This window comes from Ostrinia nubilalis, chromosome 14 (assembly GCF_963855985.1).
Source record: "Ostrinia nubilalis chromosome 14, ilOstNubi1.1, whole genome shotgun sequence".
Taxonomy (NCBI): domain Eukaryota; kingdom Metazoa; phylum Arthropoda; class Insecta; order Lepidoptera; family Crambidae; genus Ostrinia; species Ostrinia nubilalis.
The window spans coordinates 5273839-5289677 of NC_087101.1; the positions used below are offsets into that span (position 1 = coordinate 5273839).

At 33.0% G+C, this 15839-nt stretch overlaps 1 protein-coding gene across 1 annotated transcript in view; it reads right to left on the reverse strand.

Annotated features, from left to right (window-relative positions):
• LOC135078016 (arylalkylamine N-acetyltransferase 1-like) overlaps positions 1 to 14623 on the reverse strand; it is a 35154-nt gene extending 20531 nt beyond the window's left edge. Inside the window, exon 1 of the mRNA XM_063972562.1 lies at positions 14410 to 14623. Coding sequence (XP_063828632.1) covers positions 14410 to 14493 — 84 coding nt within the window. The 5' untranslated portion in view covers positions 14494 to 14623. The remainder of the gene's footprint in view (positions 1 to 14409) is intronic.
• Positions 14624 to 15839: the final 1216 nt, after the last annotated feature.

Sequence of the window (15839 nt, forward strand, 5' to 3'; positions counted from 1 at the left end):
ATGAATTAATTCATGGAAAAAACTTGCGAAGTTGCGGTAGGTGGGTTTTTATCTGAGATTAGAGGCTTTGTCTAGTCTATTCATTTGTATGTATGGTACCACATTGACAGTTTCAGTCGAATACAGAATTTCAGATCTAATTAAGTAGTCTCTTTTCCAGGTGGTAAAGTGATAGACGCAATAAATGATCTGAGATAAAGTCTGTAGACAATTCGATTTCCAAAAACCTTATTGATAATTTTTATAAAGTGTATCTAATAGAGATGTAAAACTCATAAAACTCATTTATTTTTGCAAATAGGCTTTTAAAAGGCACAATACACGTCCCAATATTAACCCTACCACTGCTTCGGGACAATAAATGGGCCAGTGCTGAGAAGCAGCAGCGCAAGAAACTCAATCACTATTGTTACGTAAGTTGTACGCCATTTTATTTGTGTTTTCAGCTGAAACTTTTATGGTACCTTTTAATGAAATTTTCACAAATTGTAATGAGAGCTCATTGACTTGCTTTTTAAGGTAAATGAGATCGATTCCACGAAATGTTGGTAAGCGTAAACGCTTCGCCGATTTTCTTATTTATAGCAAATCAGTAGTCTGTTGCCATCGAAAACATTTTGTTATTGTTAGCTCATGCATTGTTTAGTTCTACACAAAATGCATTGTTTCAGGACATTTTTTTTTAAACAACATGTTCTATCATCATTACATCATTATAGATCTTTGTTAGATTCATACAGAACTGTATCTACTAATTAAGTATCAAGTTATGTATATTTAGCAATCATCTTACACCTTATTTACCGTCGAAAAATCACGATCCCGTTTATCACATCTCAGCAAAGTGAATGCATAAGGATACTAAGAACTGGATATTAAAGCTACAAGTATCCAACTAAATGTTTTGGAAGTATACTGTACCTACACTTTTTAAGAAACGCAATAATAAAAGTTCTGCCTTTAATAGGTTTGACCCTTTAAAATCTTAAGTCTAGCTACTGCAATTGGACCAATCACGATAACAGTGTGGACAAAGTCTCATAAATAAATTAAGTTTTGCATTAAATAGATATTTTGCCTAAGATTTACTAATACGTACTTGGTGCTTTATCCATTGTGATTGGCCTAAACGCCATAATAGTCACGACTGGCTATAAAATTACAATTTTACAAGTTGTCCCCTAATAAATATAGAACTTGTAAGCACTGGATTCAATTATGCTGACATTGCTGACCTAGTGCAGACCTCATGATGATGTCCTTGCTCTTGACATGAATGTAGGACACAAAATGACAATAATAGATGACAACAATATTTTTCCTGTTTCGATACCAGTGTTATAATTTAATTAATTAATAGTTCAATATGGAAGTAGGTATCAGAATTGCATAGAATTGAAAAGAAAATCATTTTATATGCTAGTTGAAACATATTTTCCCGCTTGTTTATGTTTCTGAGATTATAAATTCATTTAGCTAGGTCTTTAATGCGCGTGTTCTTTTCAATACTGTTCTCAACGTTATTATATTATAATTATCTAGTCTAGTACCTACTAGTTGTAGTTCATTCAACATTTTTACATATTAAAACATATATAAATAAATAAATAATAATAATAAATATCCTTGGACATTTACACTGCGCTTCTAGTCCCAAACTAAGCAAAGCTTGTACTATGGGTACTAGACAACGGATATAAACATACTTAAATACTTTTTTTTTTTTTTGTAAATACATACTTATTATACATAGAAAACACCCAGTCCAATACAAACAAATATGTTCATGCACACAAATGTTTGTACTGTGCGGGAATCGAACCCGCTACCTCCGGAATAGTAGTCCGTTTCGAACCACTACACCAAACGGCCGACTATATAGTTCAATACCGAACACCATCCTCGCTTCAGAATCTGATGCATTCTCATGGTTATTACAACCAATAAAGTCACGAGCACTTGTTTTCTTCGATACTTTTGTGCTTAAACGGAGTGTAATTGTGATTAATTGCATAAAATCCTTCGTCATCGTCAAATAACACAATTCGAAGTGCGAACAAACGCGCTAAACAATTGACGGCACGTTCCAAAAACAATTACCGATAAATTATCTCTTCAAGAAACAATTAGCTCGTTATTATTTAAAAAAATACGTTAATAATGAATCAACAGGATTAATTATTGCAAGCGACAGCTCAATGGTAAGCGTGCTTAATTTTCGTGATAGTAAGTGTCATGAAATGTCTCTTGATCTAATAAGCAAACCTAGGCTCAATTAGACGATGGTGATCAATACCGATTTAATAATTGCGTTTATGTTCAAATCGGTCAAGTACGTTGCACAATATTTAACACTCTTTTACCAAGAGTAGGTATCCTTTGGATGAGCAAATTGTGGTACTTTGATGATTACGGGACTATTCCCACCTCTCGTTCCCACCACTGCAACTCCTGTGTAGCCAGGATCTACAGCTTGATCGCCATAAAAACCCAACCAATGAAGGTCAAGTTTGTCCCGGGGGAAAGTTAAACTGTCATTGGACCCGCAACGAAATTAATCAGAAGAACATAGGAGGAGTTCGAAATTAAGTTTCGACTTCCCTCCATTGCAAAGCGGATGACAGGTGACAAACAAAGGTTTAAAACCTTTAAGAAAAGATACTTTGATGATTAGGATTATCACACAATTTGTCTTAGATAAGTTTTATTTCTAGCACATAAGTAAATGGTGACAGAGTTTGTTGCCGCTGTGCTTCAGCTTTTGCCAAATGTTTGTCCTGAAGTCCTAGTAAGGTAAAAAGACTATGAGAGACCTGTTATGTAGTCTCCTTTACGAGAACAAGGGTAACTTAACCCTTTAACTGGTATAGAGAAAAATATTTTTCATTAGTTTTGTACCTTATGTTTTCTCAATAAGGCTCAAAATATGGTGGCAAGAATTCTGCCAGGTAAAGGTTTAAAGGTATTTTCAAAATGAAAGAAAATACTCGTAATTTAAGTTATTCATTAGTTGTTCGTATAAGATAGTAACATTTAGCGACTAAGAATGTACCTGGGCAAGGACATAGTGATCTAATACGAGATATTAAAATAGGTTATCGTTTAAATTGTAAATAGATATAGCTATAGTTAAAAACCAGAAGTAGGCATACAGTGACCAATCCAACTGGTAGGCGTTTGCGGTAGAAAAAATCTGATATGGCTAATTGTTGCATTCTGTGAGCAACATGCACACATTGTACTTTCTTTCTTTGTGGAAAACCTTGGCGGCGGCCTTTGTCCATTAGTGGACGTCTAGTCTTTCGGCTGAAACAAACGAAGGAACGAACGAACGAATTTTTTCTTGCTAAATAGTAGGTACCTACCTATTAGAACTGCATAAGATGCTCTACGGTCGTACATAAGGTGAAGTAATCCTTAGTCGCTTCATTGTTCATGAAACAACATTTACAGTGTTTTTTACAAATGACGATATGGTGATTTTTGGAACAAATTCTAAAGGTCAGATTAATAAATGGATTCTTAGGTTTAAGATGGATGAGCTTACTTTCAAACACAATATTTGCATAGATTTTGTATTGGAACATTTTTTCAGGCAGTTTTGCAGTTTTCATAAAATGTTTCTTAATCAGTTTTCAACTACAACTTAATAATAAATGATTTAGGAAACATACAACTATCGGTTTAACATATTTACCGCGTTCAAATAGTTGCATTACTATGTCATACAGTTTGAAATGTAAAAATTGCATGTTAGCAATTCGGATTATGTTTAACTGAGACTAACTACGACTATTATAACTTGATTGTTTTCCGCGACTTGTTATAAAGACAACAGACTATGTTGCGCCGGCGCATAACGATTTCAAGGCAAATGGACAGACGACAGCACGTCAAGTTTAATACTGTGACATCTTTTGTACAATATATTAAGTTTCATCTTTGCAACAAAATTTAAAAAGTCTGTAATACTGTCCATGTCGAGACGACTATTTATTTTTGTTGCAAAATTGCCACTGTTACAACTATGTAAAGATGCCACAATGTATAACTGAACGTGCCGTGCCGTCGGTAATAAAATTATCTGAATTTTCAGCGGTGAAATAAACTTTCATGTTTCTTTAAGAGCACGAATCACTAGAGTTCATAAGATATCTACTGAAATAAATATTGTGTGTGGCAGAATGTCGCTGTAGTACTTTTAAGATCGAGCGTAGAAAGCTCTTTTTTACATTAGACCCGGAAGATACATTTTTTTACAGGACTTGTCCTTGTTCTTTATTCAGCATCTACTCAAGATAAGTTATATGAGGTCGTTATTATTTATACGCCTAGGAAGTGTACAACTATCAAGTGCAGCGATAAATGTCACGATTTTGCTATGCGTACGCGCACTTATAAGTAGAGTTTGCATAATAAACGATAGAGTAATAGGAATGATTTAACGACATTCTAATTGGACACATAAAAATTATAAAATATTGACCGTTTGTATTAAAAAGTGCTAAGTATGTAAATTAAGTTATATTGTTTTTACAAGATATAAAAAAAACTAAACTTAAATGCGTCTCAATTTACTACCTGAGCTAAATATAGTCAAAACACAGTCTAAAGTCAGCTTTATTTATTGTCTATAGAAATAAAACCAGGAAAATTATTATTGCATTAATGTTCTTAATTTGCGCCTTATTATTTATTTAGGTATCTCATTTATTTTATGGTCTTTAACAGCCCAAAAAGAAGTGAATTTTAAATATAAAAGAACAGGTTTCACTCTAGTACATTATGCAGTTAGGTGGTATAAATTTAAATATGTAAGTAAACAATATGAGTGCAATATACATAAAAGATAACAAAAGTACATATTTTACTGTCGTTTTATTGGCACTAGACTTATGCAGATTATGTATTTGAGTGGTGTTTAGTAATTAAAATAATAATAGTTTTAGTTACAGTCCGTTCATATGAATTTATTATTCGCGTAAAAATAAATCTACTAAACTTTCACGAAAACGTATTCTAAAGCTTTTTAAGCAATACCACGGCTAATTTGAAAACTATTTATTTTCCGGGTTGGCCATAGAGATCTATCTAGTAACTCCAAGACTAAGTAGGTACATGCTATGTATTCATTGTGCAACAAATGACAAACTGCATTTCAAGATGCTATCAAGTTCTACGACAGTGCAAAAAATTTAATTGTTTTAAATTTTTTGCATACCTAGTCGTAAAACTTGATTGGTTGTCTGTCAATACAGATTATTTGCCATCTTGGCCATCTGGAAAATTCGTTGAATGCAAGGTTGCACCAAGCATAGTGGTCAATAGTTGCATCTATAAACAGCTTTAGGCAATCTTTTTAAAACAAGAGACGTCCAGCGAAAAACAAATGAGCAAAAACAAAAGAAAATCGACCTTCAAGGTGTCGCAGCGTTCCAAATTCAAAGCTGCATTTTGAATGAAAAAAAAAACATTAACATACGAGAAGTATGTCACTAGAACTGGCCGGTGATTTACAAAAACAAACAAAAGCAAAAGTTGCCGGTAACTCGAGCGAAAGGCGATCGTTGAACCCCGGACCTTGGTATTGAACGTGAGCGAGGTCCCCTCACCGGCCGCGCGTCTTATCATGATAATTATCTTCCGTAATTACTTACGAATGCTAATAATAATTATGACGATTCAAACTTGTATGTTTGTTGGTGAAATATATCAATCAATTGTCAAAATAAATCTCCTTAATAGATGAATGGCACGTGTAGTCGATTAAAATCCCTTCGTCATCTATTGTTTGATTGAACATCATACAAAACGTTTCATCGTACAAAACAAGTGATAAAAAAATGAATTTTCTCTGCGTTTGTAGGTTCTGGGTTTGATTCCTAGGTTGTAACGATATTCGTGTTATGTTGTGTCCATTAAATAAAAACGTGTCGGACGTCAATAGTGGCTCATAAAATCTGACACCAGGCTATGACCTCAATTTTTATTGTCTATTCGTAAAAAAGTTAATTAACAATAAAGAACTCCCATGAAAAATACCTATGAAGGTACTTATAGCTAGGTAACCTACCCATCCTATGCTGGGATTTCCGGTACGTCCGATACAGGTGGACCGACGACCTCATAAAGGTAGCAGAAAGGCGCTGGATGCAGGAATCAACTGGCCATTGTGAAAATTATTGGGGGAGGCCTATGTTCAGCAGTGGATGTCTTATGGCTGAAATTATGATGATGAATATGATGATGCAGGTATATTCATAATTCCATCTATTTTTTTTTTAATGAAAGTAACGTAACATTCAAATGAACTGTATTGCAAATTAAATTTAAAGGTGAAGGTCTTTTCTCTACGATGCACGATGTAGAGTCGTGATCCTGTATTATTTAATTAAATGCAGGCTACGCCACTATCTAAAGTATTCTAAATTAAAATGCCAATAAAAAGCTTAATGTTTTATTTGGAGAACATAACAATCGTTAGCCATTATTAGTTCCAAAATTCCTTATTGCATTTTTCTAGTCTTTTAGAGCGGGCAAAGTCACATAAAGGACATAAAGCGTAATAATATTAATATCCATACTTATGTACGAGACATATTGATCTTAATATAGTTGTTATATCGTGATAAGTACTATACATGTTTATTTGATATAGATGTATAGCGTAATTGATAGCATTATTGTTGTTACAGTAATTCATCACTTATTGCAATATCAAGTGACCTCTGATTACTAAGCTATGACCAGGGTCACATAGACCATACACAAGAACTTGCTAATACATATTCAAGAGCAAAACAATAAACATTGTTACTGGTTACGCATTAAATAATCCATTTTAATTTTTGAAATCATCAAATTATGAGAGGGAAACATAAAATATTTTAAATAGTATGTTTTTAAATGAAAATACGATGTTAGCAAGTATTTATGGTAATTAAATCGTAGCAATTAGATGTTCACAGTGTTAATAGTTACTGCACATACACGTGACTAGAAAATATAAAATTATTGGGGTTTTATTCAGAAGAATGTGTTTGTAAACAGAATGCAGAAGTTAAATAAATTCATCTATAAAATAATTGAATCAAAAAATATATTTGTCAACAAAACAAAGATTAGATGTAACGATAATAATGTTTAATAGCAAATAATGGGATGGGCCGATATGCCATGGCCACCTAGGGCGGCACGGCGCCCGCCTGGGCGGCGCCTAAAATGCCCGAAAACCTTGGGGACTTCGGGACTATAAGCAAGAGCTGTGTATAGATGCAGTAGTATGAGCTATTCAAGTAGATAACTATGTATATTGATCATATATCTATTTGGAAGAAGCAACATTTTTATATTAGGCAGGTTTTTGATTAATTTACTTTCGACAAGAAAAGTTAGATAAAAATATAGAGATCGCGCTTTGTGGCGTGGCTTGAGGGACATAAGAAAGCCTTTGGCTGAAATGTTAATGAACCGGATCCCGCTTTTTCCGATCCAAATCTTAGAAAAAGTGTCGACAAAAACTAATTAAAGCATTTAACTGATCTTGAAATACAATGCAAATTATTATCCGTATTACATAAGGCGTGGTGGCAACAAAAAATGGGAAACTGTCAGTCTTGATCCTGAAACACAACCGGACGTCATTCTGAGAAGTTGCGGTCTCTATGTCTATCTGTCTACGTCATCATATCCATTGCGGATCCGTGAATCACGATGTTGATCAGATCTGAGCTGGAGCGAGGCCGACTAGAGTAGGAAGCGGGTGACAATTTGATTTCGCTATGTGCTAAATGTGAGCCTTATGAACAATGCTGCGAATTGCGATAGGAAGGAAGTACGAGCAGCTTAGTGTAGTAGATTTCTTATCTCCTATCTGTCTATCTTAAGTCTAGCGAATTAAAAATGTAGGTACTGCATTTCAACTAATATAAAGACTTAGTGCACTTTGTTGATATAGGTCTATACAATCATCAATAATGAATTATCCAAATCCACTAAGGATTTGTCAAAAGTTCGTAACCGCGAAACCAAAGTTTTGAAAGTTTACTGCGCGCTTAATAAACTATTTATGTAAATTAGTAAAATACGAGTTAGGTACGAGGATATTTACTAATTTACATAGGTAGTTTATTTACTAAAGGACGAACATTAAGTCTGACATTATACTTTTCATCAACTACTTTAGCGATAAAAAAAGACTACAATTACTAAGCTTAAGGAAGTGAACCATTATAACAATTAGGCGCCTTTATCAATGCACCAAGACAAATGTCTAGCATTTTGAAAGGATGCCAGTCACGGCGAGCTCGTTTAGGGTTGCCAGGTCCAAAAACACAAAAGCCGGACTCTGTGCTTCATTTGACCGGACATTTTACCCTAAAAGCCGGACATGTGACAATGACAATGTGCAATTACGATGTAAGGTGTCACGGTGCTCACGTGTGAGTACTATCATCATCGGTTGCCCAACATACTGATGCGTGCGTTTCATATTATTCTGTGACTCGACTTTCGCGGCAGCCAAATAAAAAGCCGGACAGGCTGGACAAGACTGTAAAAAGCCAAACATGTCCGGCTAATACCGGACACCTGGCAACCCTAAGCTCATTAGAATGTATTTTGACGGCCGCCTGGTCTACAAAGCCGTCTTCGGTTCGAGTCCTGGAGACGTATAAATGCATTCCAATTGCAATCACGAATCTGCATTAATCTTATAGTACGCAAATCGTATGCGAATTGGAGTTCTAATGCTTCAATATTATTGTAAGATTACAATCTTTTTCTTTATCTTTCGAAAATCTTTTTTTTTAAAGATAAATATTTTCCAAAATCCTTCCTTGCCAAAAAGTATACGACAATAAAGAGAAAAAAAAAAGACATTTAAAGCAGGCTTCTTGTCACTCACAATTAGAATAAAACAAATGAAGGACGTTACTGTTATGCAAAAACCATAAAGAGAAAAAAAAAGACATTAAAGCAGGTTTCATGTCACTCAAAATTAGATTGAAAAAAATGAAACAAATGAAGGACGTTATTGTTATGCAAAAACCGAGTCGAACGCCCGCCGGCGTGGAAGTGGCGCGGATTTGACTTTAAACTTGAACTTGAATCGAGAGAGGTCACGATGCAACATTGAATGTATGTAGGTATTCATACATACTTATCTACAAATAATTGCACATTTTTTTTTCGTGTCAATAGACTCTATTTGTTGGCTAAGAGTTAAGTAACTCAAAACTCTGTAAAATGGATCTTTAGATGAAATCTTGTGATCTAACAAAAGTACCCAAAGTAACGCGTAAAAATCAAATAAACATTTTCAATTAAATAAAAAGATAGTACAAGTACGAGTAGTTGTCTTCTAAGTATTTATGTAAGTACTAGCGGCCGCCCGCGACTTCGTACGCGTGGATCTCGTTTTACCCCCCCTTCATCTATCTTACGCGGTTCAGATTTTTTCATACAAATGTTTTTTCCCGCTAACTCCCGTTCCCGTGGGAATTTTGCAATATCCTGTTGTAACTAAGCTTTAAGTTTACTAAGGTACCTGCATGCCAAATTTCAAGCGTCTATCTTACGCGGTTTAGATTTTTCATACAAATGTTTTTTCCCGCTAACTCCCGTCCCCGTGGGAATTTTGCAATATCCTGTTGTAACTAAGCTTTAAGTTTACTAAGGTACCTGCATGCCAAAATTCAAGCGTCTAACTTAAGCGGTTTAGATTTTTCATACAATTTTTTTTCCCGCTAACTCCCGTTCCCGTGGGAATTTTGCAATATCCTGTTGTAACTAAGCTTTAAGTTTACTGAAGTACCTGCATGCCAAATTTCAAGCGTCTAACTTAAGCGGTTTAGATTTTTCATACAAAAGGATTTTCCCGCTGATTCCCGTTCCCGTGGGAATTCCTAAGTATCCTATAACCTGCCCAGGAGTATGAAGAATAATTGTACCAAGTTTCGTTAAAATCCGTCGAGTAGTTTTTGTTTCTATAAGGAACATACAGACAGACAGACAGACAGACAGACAGACAGACAGACAAAAATTTTACTGATTGCATTTTTGGCATCAGTATCGATCACTAATCACCCCCTGATAGTTATTTTGAAAATATATTTCATGTACAGAATTGACCTCTCTACAGATTTATTATAAGTATAGATAGAGATGCTGTACACCAAATGAACCATAGTTTTTATTCGATTGGGCATCACATCAATGCTAATTTTATTAAACCTGAAATTATTTTCTAGAAATTTCTTAGCAAAACTTGAATAGATAATTTTAGGGTTGGATATCGATGGTATTTTTGTAGAGTCCTGTGAGTGTTTATTTATTCCTAGTTAGTTTTTATCACATAAATGTTTTTCTTCATTTTAATACAAATTTTAACCGTGTATTTAGTCAGTTATGTTTTGCAGCATCCAACGCTTTGATTAACCAACGCAACGATTAAATGACTAATCACTTGAATGTTCACAATTAATGAACAGATATCGGATTAGGTTCTCTGTAATGAAGTATTTAGGTCATTGTAATAAATGTAGAATATTTTGTTTATGTCTTTCATAAACTTCATCTATAAAACAACTTGTTTAAGTCGCTTGCGATGTTTTTATTTTCTCGACTAAATCATTAATTTAATTTAGCTAGACGTCAAAACAACTCATGAAAGTAGGTAAGTACTCGTTAACAGCAAATTAAGTCCCATTGTTATTGTGTGACTGTTTTTCTCCTATAATTATTTCTATTATGATCTTTTAAACAGAGATGATACATTAATACAGTGTGAGTCACGTTAAAGTGTACATATGAAAATATATGAAACTAGACCTATTTTTATCGATAAAAAAGAGGTCAAAAAATTTTTGAGTTTTTTTTTTTAATTTTTATAGAATTTTTTTTCTTCCAATTACTTATTGTAAAGAAAACGTAATAACTTTTAAACTAAGCGGTATATCCTGATAAAAGAAAAACAGTAATAATGCTAAATAACAGGCAATACTAAAAAAATACATGAAATACCCAGAAAATGCCAACAAATAATAAAAAATGATACTTTTGAAAAAAATCTCCTTAAAAATTCGTATTTTTTGGTTATTTGATAAATTTCTCCAAAAAATGCCCCTATAACAGGTGGTTTTTATTACTTTTTATTATTCTCTATCGTATTACTTTTGTAAAACGAAAAATCGCATGTCTCTATCCCTATCACAACGTTTGCAATGATCGTTTGAACTCTGCCTCTCCGGGCGCGCCATTCAACGCTTCGTTAACAACGAAACTGAAAGTGACTCTAGATTTGTAATTTTGATAAAGACAAGTTAGATTTCAAATAAAAACAAAAGATTTCGAAGTAAAATAAGCATTTTAGTTAAAATTAAAATTGTCTCTACCTGTAGCGGAGAAAAATGTGGTGGCAGGCCTTTGTTCAAACGATCATAGCAAATGTTGTGATAGGGATAGAGACATGCGATTTTTAGTTTTACAAAAGTAATACGATAGAGAATAATAAAAAGTAATAAAAATCATCTGTTATAGGGGCATTTTTTGGAGAAATTTATCAAATAACCAAAAAAATACGAATTTTTAAGCAGATTTTTTTCATAAAGTATCATTTTTTATTATTTGTTGGCATTTTTTGTGTATTTTATGTATTGTTTTAGTATCGCCCGTTATTTAGCATTATTACTGTTTTTTATTTTATCAGGATAGACCTATTAGTTTAAAAGTTATTACGTTTTCTTTAGAATAAGTAATTGGAAGAAAAAAAATTCTATAAAAAATTAAAAAAAAAATCATAAATTTTTTTTTACCTATTTTTTGTCGATAAAAATAGGTCTAGTTTCATCTATTTTCATATGTACACTTTAACGTGACTCACACTGTATAATAGGGTGTTTATAAAATTCGCTACTACCGACGTAAATAAAAGAATGAGAATTGTTTGCACTCAATATTACGAGTATTAGAAATAGCAGTAGGTATTTTCAGGAGTTGCCTGTAGGCACCGTAGGCTGTGTATTATGGAAATTGATGTTTACTTTAGTATTACTAAAATTTTCGTTCGTTAGTTCGTTTCAGCTTAAAGACGTCCACTGCTGGACAAAGGCCTCCCTCAAGGATTTCCACAAGGACCGCTCCTGCGCTGTGCGCATCCAGGTACTTCCTGGCATGTGACACATTTTGTTTATGAATGAATGAAGTTATTAATGGCCGTAAAATCACTATTTAGGTAATTAATCAAACCGCAATCAGTGTTACATAATTTATTACCAAAACCAAATTAGTGATGCCCAGTTCACAGACCTGTAGAGTTCGGTTTTTATGTTCCAATTATAATGATATTGGTCATCGTAAAATTAAATATTGATTCAAATGTATCATTTAATTGATCTATCGCGTAGGTCCACCAGTTTTCGAACGCGATTTCAAAACTACAATAATAAAATCTTACTGTAAATTGAAAACGAATTCGTTTTTCAGGGTTAGAATGAAGTGTGTTTTTAAGAAGTAGGTAAGTACCCTACATAGTTAATTTTGTCAATTAGCGAAAGCTTTTTAGACGTGAAAACAACAGACAAGAGTATATTATTTGTTTCAAGAGTATATTATTATTATTACTTTCAAGAGTGTATTATTTATACTTGAAGACCTTATAAGTGTTATAATTAAGAATTTAACTCGTACTAGGTAAGTATTAAATGTTAAATTTAGAGCCAACAACCGTTTAAAAATAACTTCCTAAAGTTACCTAAGTACTCTAACTTATAACGAGATGAAGCAAGGAAAAGTTCGTGAAAAATTCGGAATTCTTTTCAGTTATGAATTAGATAAGATTTATCTAGTAATTTAAACCCTTCTTTGGAACAATTTAGGTAGGTATATAATAAGCGATGTTTATTACGATTACTGTGTTAAAATTTATTATGAGTATTCAAGATTAACTTTTTTAATTGTAAGTTCATATTTAATTGAATTCAATTTGCATCTACAACGTGACATAAACCGATGTAAATTTTATATGATTATGCCATTTTATTGATGCTATTTAATAATAATGATAATAATTATTTTTACATTAGATAATCGAGTTTTCAAATAAGATTTAGCTAAAATGTTGATAATTTTGAATTAAACTATTTTAAAGAGCGAAATACTGTATGTATTTCTGATGACAAGTTACCTTCTATGAGTAAAACACGATTAAAATACGACATTGCCTGAATTAATTCATGAAGTATTTTTAACGTTTTGTCAAGAAAATAAAACATTATATACCTGAAAAGGGGGATGGAAATTCAACAATTTCTGAAGTAAAACATATAATTTTAGTCAGAAATAAAATGTTTATCATAAAGATTATTTGTAACAGATCGAAATGCACGCAGGAGAAAACTCGGTCGACGCAAGAAAACGTTTTGGTTAGAATCTATTACAATTCGCAGAAAAATGCGTAATGGGTCTACGTGTTACCATTTCCAAATTAAAGACCATCCTTGTAGGTGTATGCATTTAGGTCTAGGTCAGATTAGTCTAAATGATCGGGACTGGAGCGTTTTGTATTCAAACAATGTGCGAATCTGATGTCAATTAGATTTTGAAAATCCTGTTTGGGTTAAGCGAAGAATACCTAATTATACTTTACTTATGAAATAGATAAGTCTTGTATGTAATAGCCGACTTTTTATGTGCATTTTTCGAGACTATGGCGTCATACAATATTTAGTTTTTAAAATTAAACAAAATATAAAAAAATAAATTCGAGAAATATTGAAGTAAGTAATTTTTTTTGTTGAATGAAATTATGCGATGAAAACTCCTATAATTTTCACAATCAAGTCTTACTTCGTTTTAAATGGAAGGGCATCAATATAAACTCTAATGTTCTGGAAACATGATAAGAAAATAAATATTCATTGTATCGAGCAATGGAAGGGAAATGCATTTTCATTTTCAGTATAACTATTTTCACGGAGAAGAATGTCGTAATTGTGAATTGAAAAGCTCCCTTTCTTTAATTTTCATTAGATTGTATACTTAGATTGATTTTAATGAATGTTTAAATAGCAAAAATAATTAAATAAATAAACCAAGAAGAATTAAGAAAATAAAATTTTTATATCGAAATAATGGCTAGGTATACATACGGTGAATAAATTAGAGATAATAATAATTATGTTAATAATTACATAACATAACATAGTGTCATTTACTGTGCAAAATTTGCAACTACGATAATAGTTGAACTATAAACTACACGGAGATAAGTGATCTTGGTGCAGTTATTCATCTCATGATAATTCCGTTATTTAACTTTCTTTGTTTAATCGTGTTTAGAGGATTTTCAAACTCCTTATAGTATTTTTTTTTATCCATGTCCAGTTTAAAAAAAAATCAAAGGGTACCCACCGTATATTTTTCAATCCGCGCATTTTCGTGACTGAAGTGGCCCTCCTTCAGGTTCACAATATTCCTGGCACTAGCGACAGCCATTTTGAAAAAAGAAAAACAAACGCTCTGTCACTTTTCGCGCGAAAAATCGGGTGCGTTCAGAAACGGCTCTCCCGCGTGCCGGTAGGACCGCGTCGAGATTCCGACTTTGAATGGTTGCGAAATAGCGCACGTTTTCGTTTTATATAAAGCGTTGATACACTGTCGATAGAAACGCGCCCCCGCGCCTTCCCTTTCGAACACCACATCGTACAACTAGTAGGTAAGTAGGTATACTTGTGTCTTGATAAGAAGCAAATTAATAATGGAAGATTCTATGAAATTAGGTCTTGTTCAAATTCAAATTCTTTATTGCTCCATGTTCATCTGCAATTTTGTCCTCATCATCTGTTCATCATCATCAGAATATTTTTTAAATAAATTTTATAAAACTATTAGGTATTTAGGTATTTTAAACTACCGACTAACAATAAAACCTTTGAATCTAAACCTAGATTTCAACCACGGAAAGAATTTTTTACTACCGACCGAGTTTCCGATATTTCGAGTTAAGAAAAATAATAAAAACGTTTTATTACCTAGGTTTTAATGGATTCTCTCAAACAAAAGCAATACAAACATTGCATGCAACAATAACGTGCTCTACAATCGATAACTTGTATTTTATGATTTTTTGAGAGAATCCTAAGATCCTATTAATTTAAACAAGAAGATTCAGGCTGAGTTGCAGCACCTTAATTTGACTACGACATGTTTTTTGTATGGAGTTTGACAGATTTTTGACGTTTGTGTCAGATGGTGCAACCCAGCCTTCGACCGCGTGAATTTTTTCCTGAAAAAACCGGGACAAAAACTATCCTATGTCCTTTCCCGGGACTCAAACTAACTCAATTCATCAAAATCGGTTCAGTGGTTTAGGCGTGAAAGCGACACAGACAGACATACAGAGTTACTTTCGCATTTCTAATATTAGTAGGGATAAGTATGTATGCGTCTTGCTTTAACTGCTAGATAAATGTTCTAATCATGTACGTATATCTAGACTTTCAGCTCAATACTGTCAGTAGATACGGGTTATTACTAGTTGTTTGAATTTGTTAATTGACAATGGTTGTTTGTCATAGTCATACTTACTTAGTATTCATGGTGATCCTTGTATTATATTGCTCTTCGCTTCATTAACTCCTTTTAAACAAGTAGTTTTCATATGCTAAGTAGGTAATATGCGAAATAGAAAAGAAAAATATACTTCTAGAATGGTCGAGAAAAAATTAAAAATTGCAGACTTAAATATTTACTGCAGTTTTCAGTTTATTATCTTTAAAGTATGTTTTATCGTTTCTTTACATAGTGATGTAAAGAAATGATAAACATGGATTTAGGTCGCA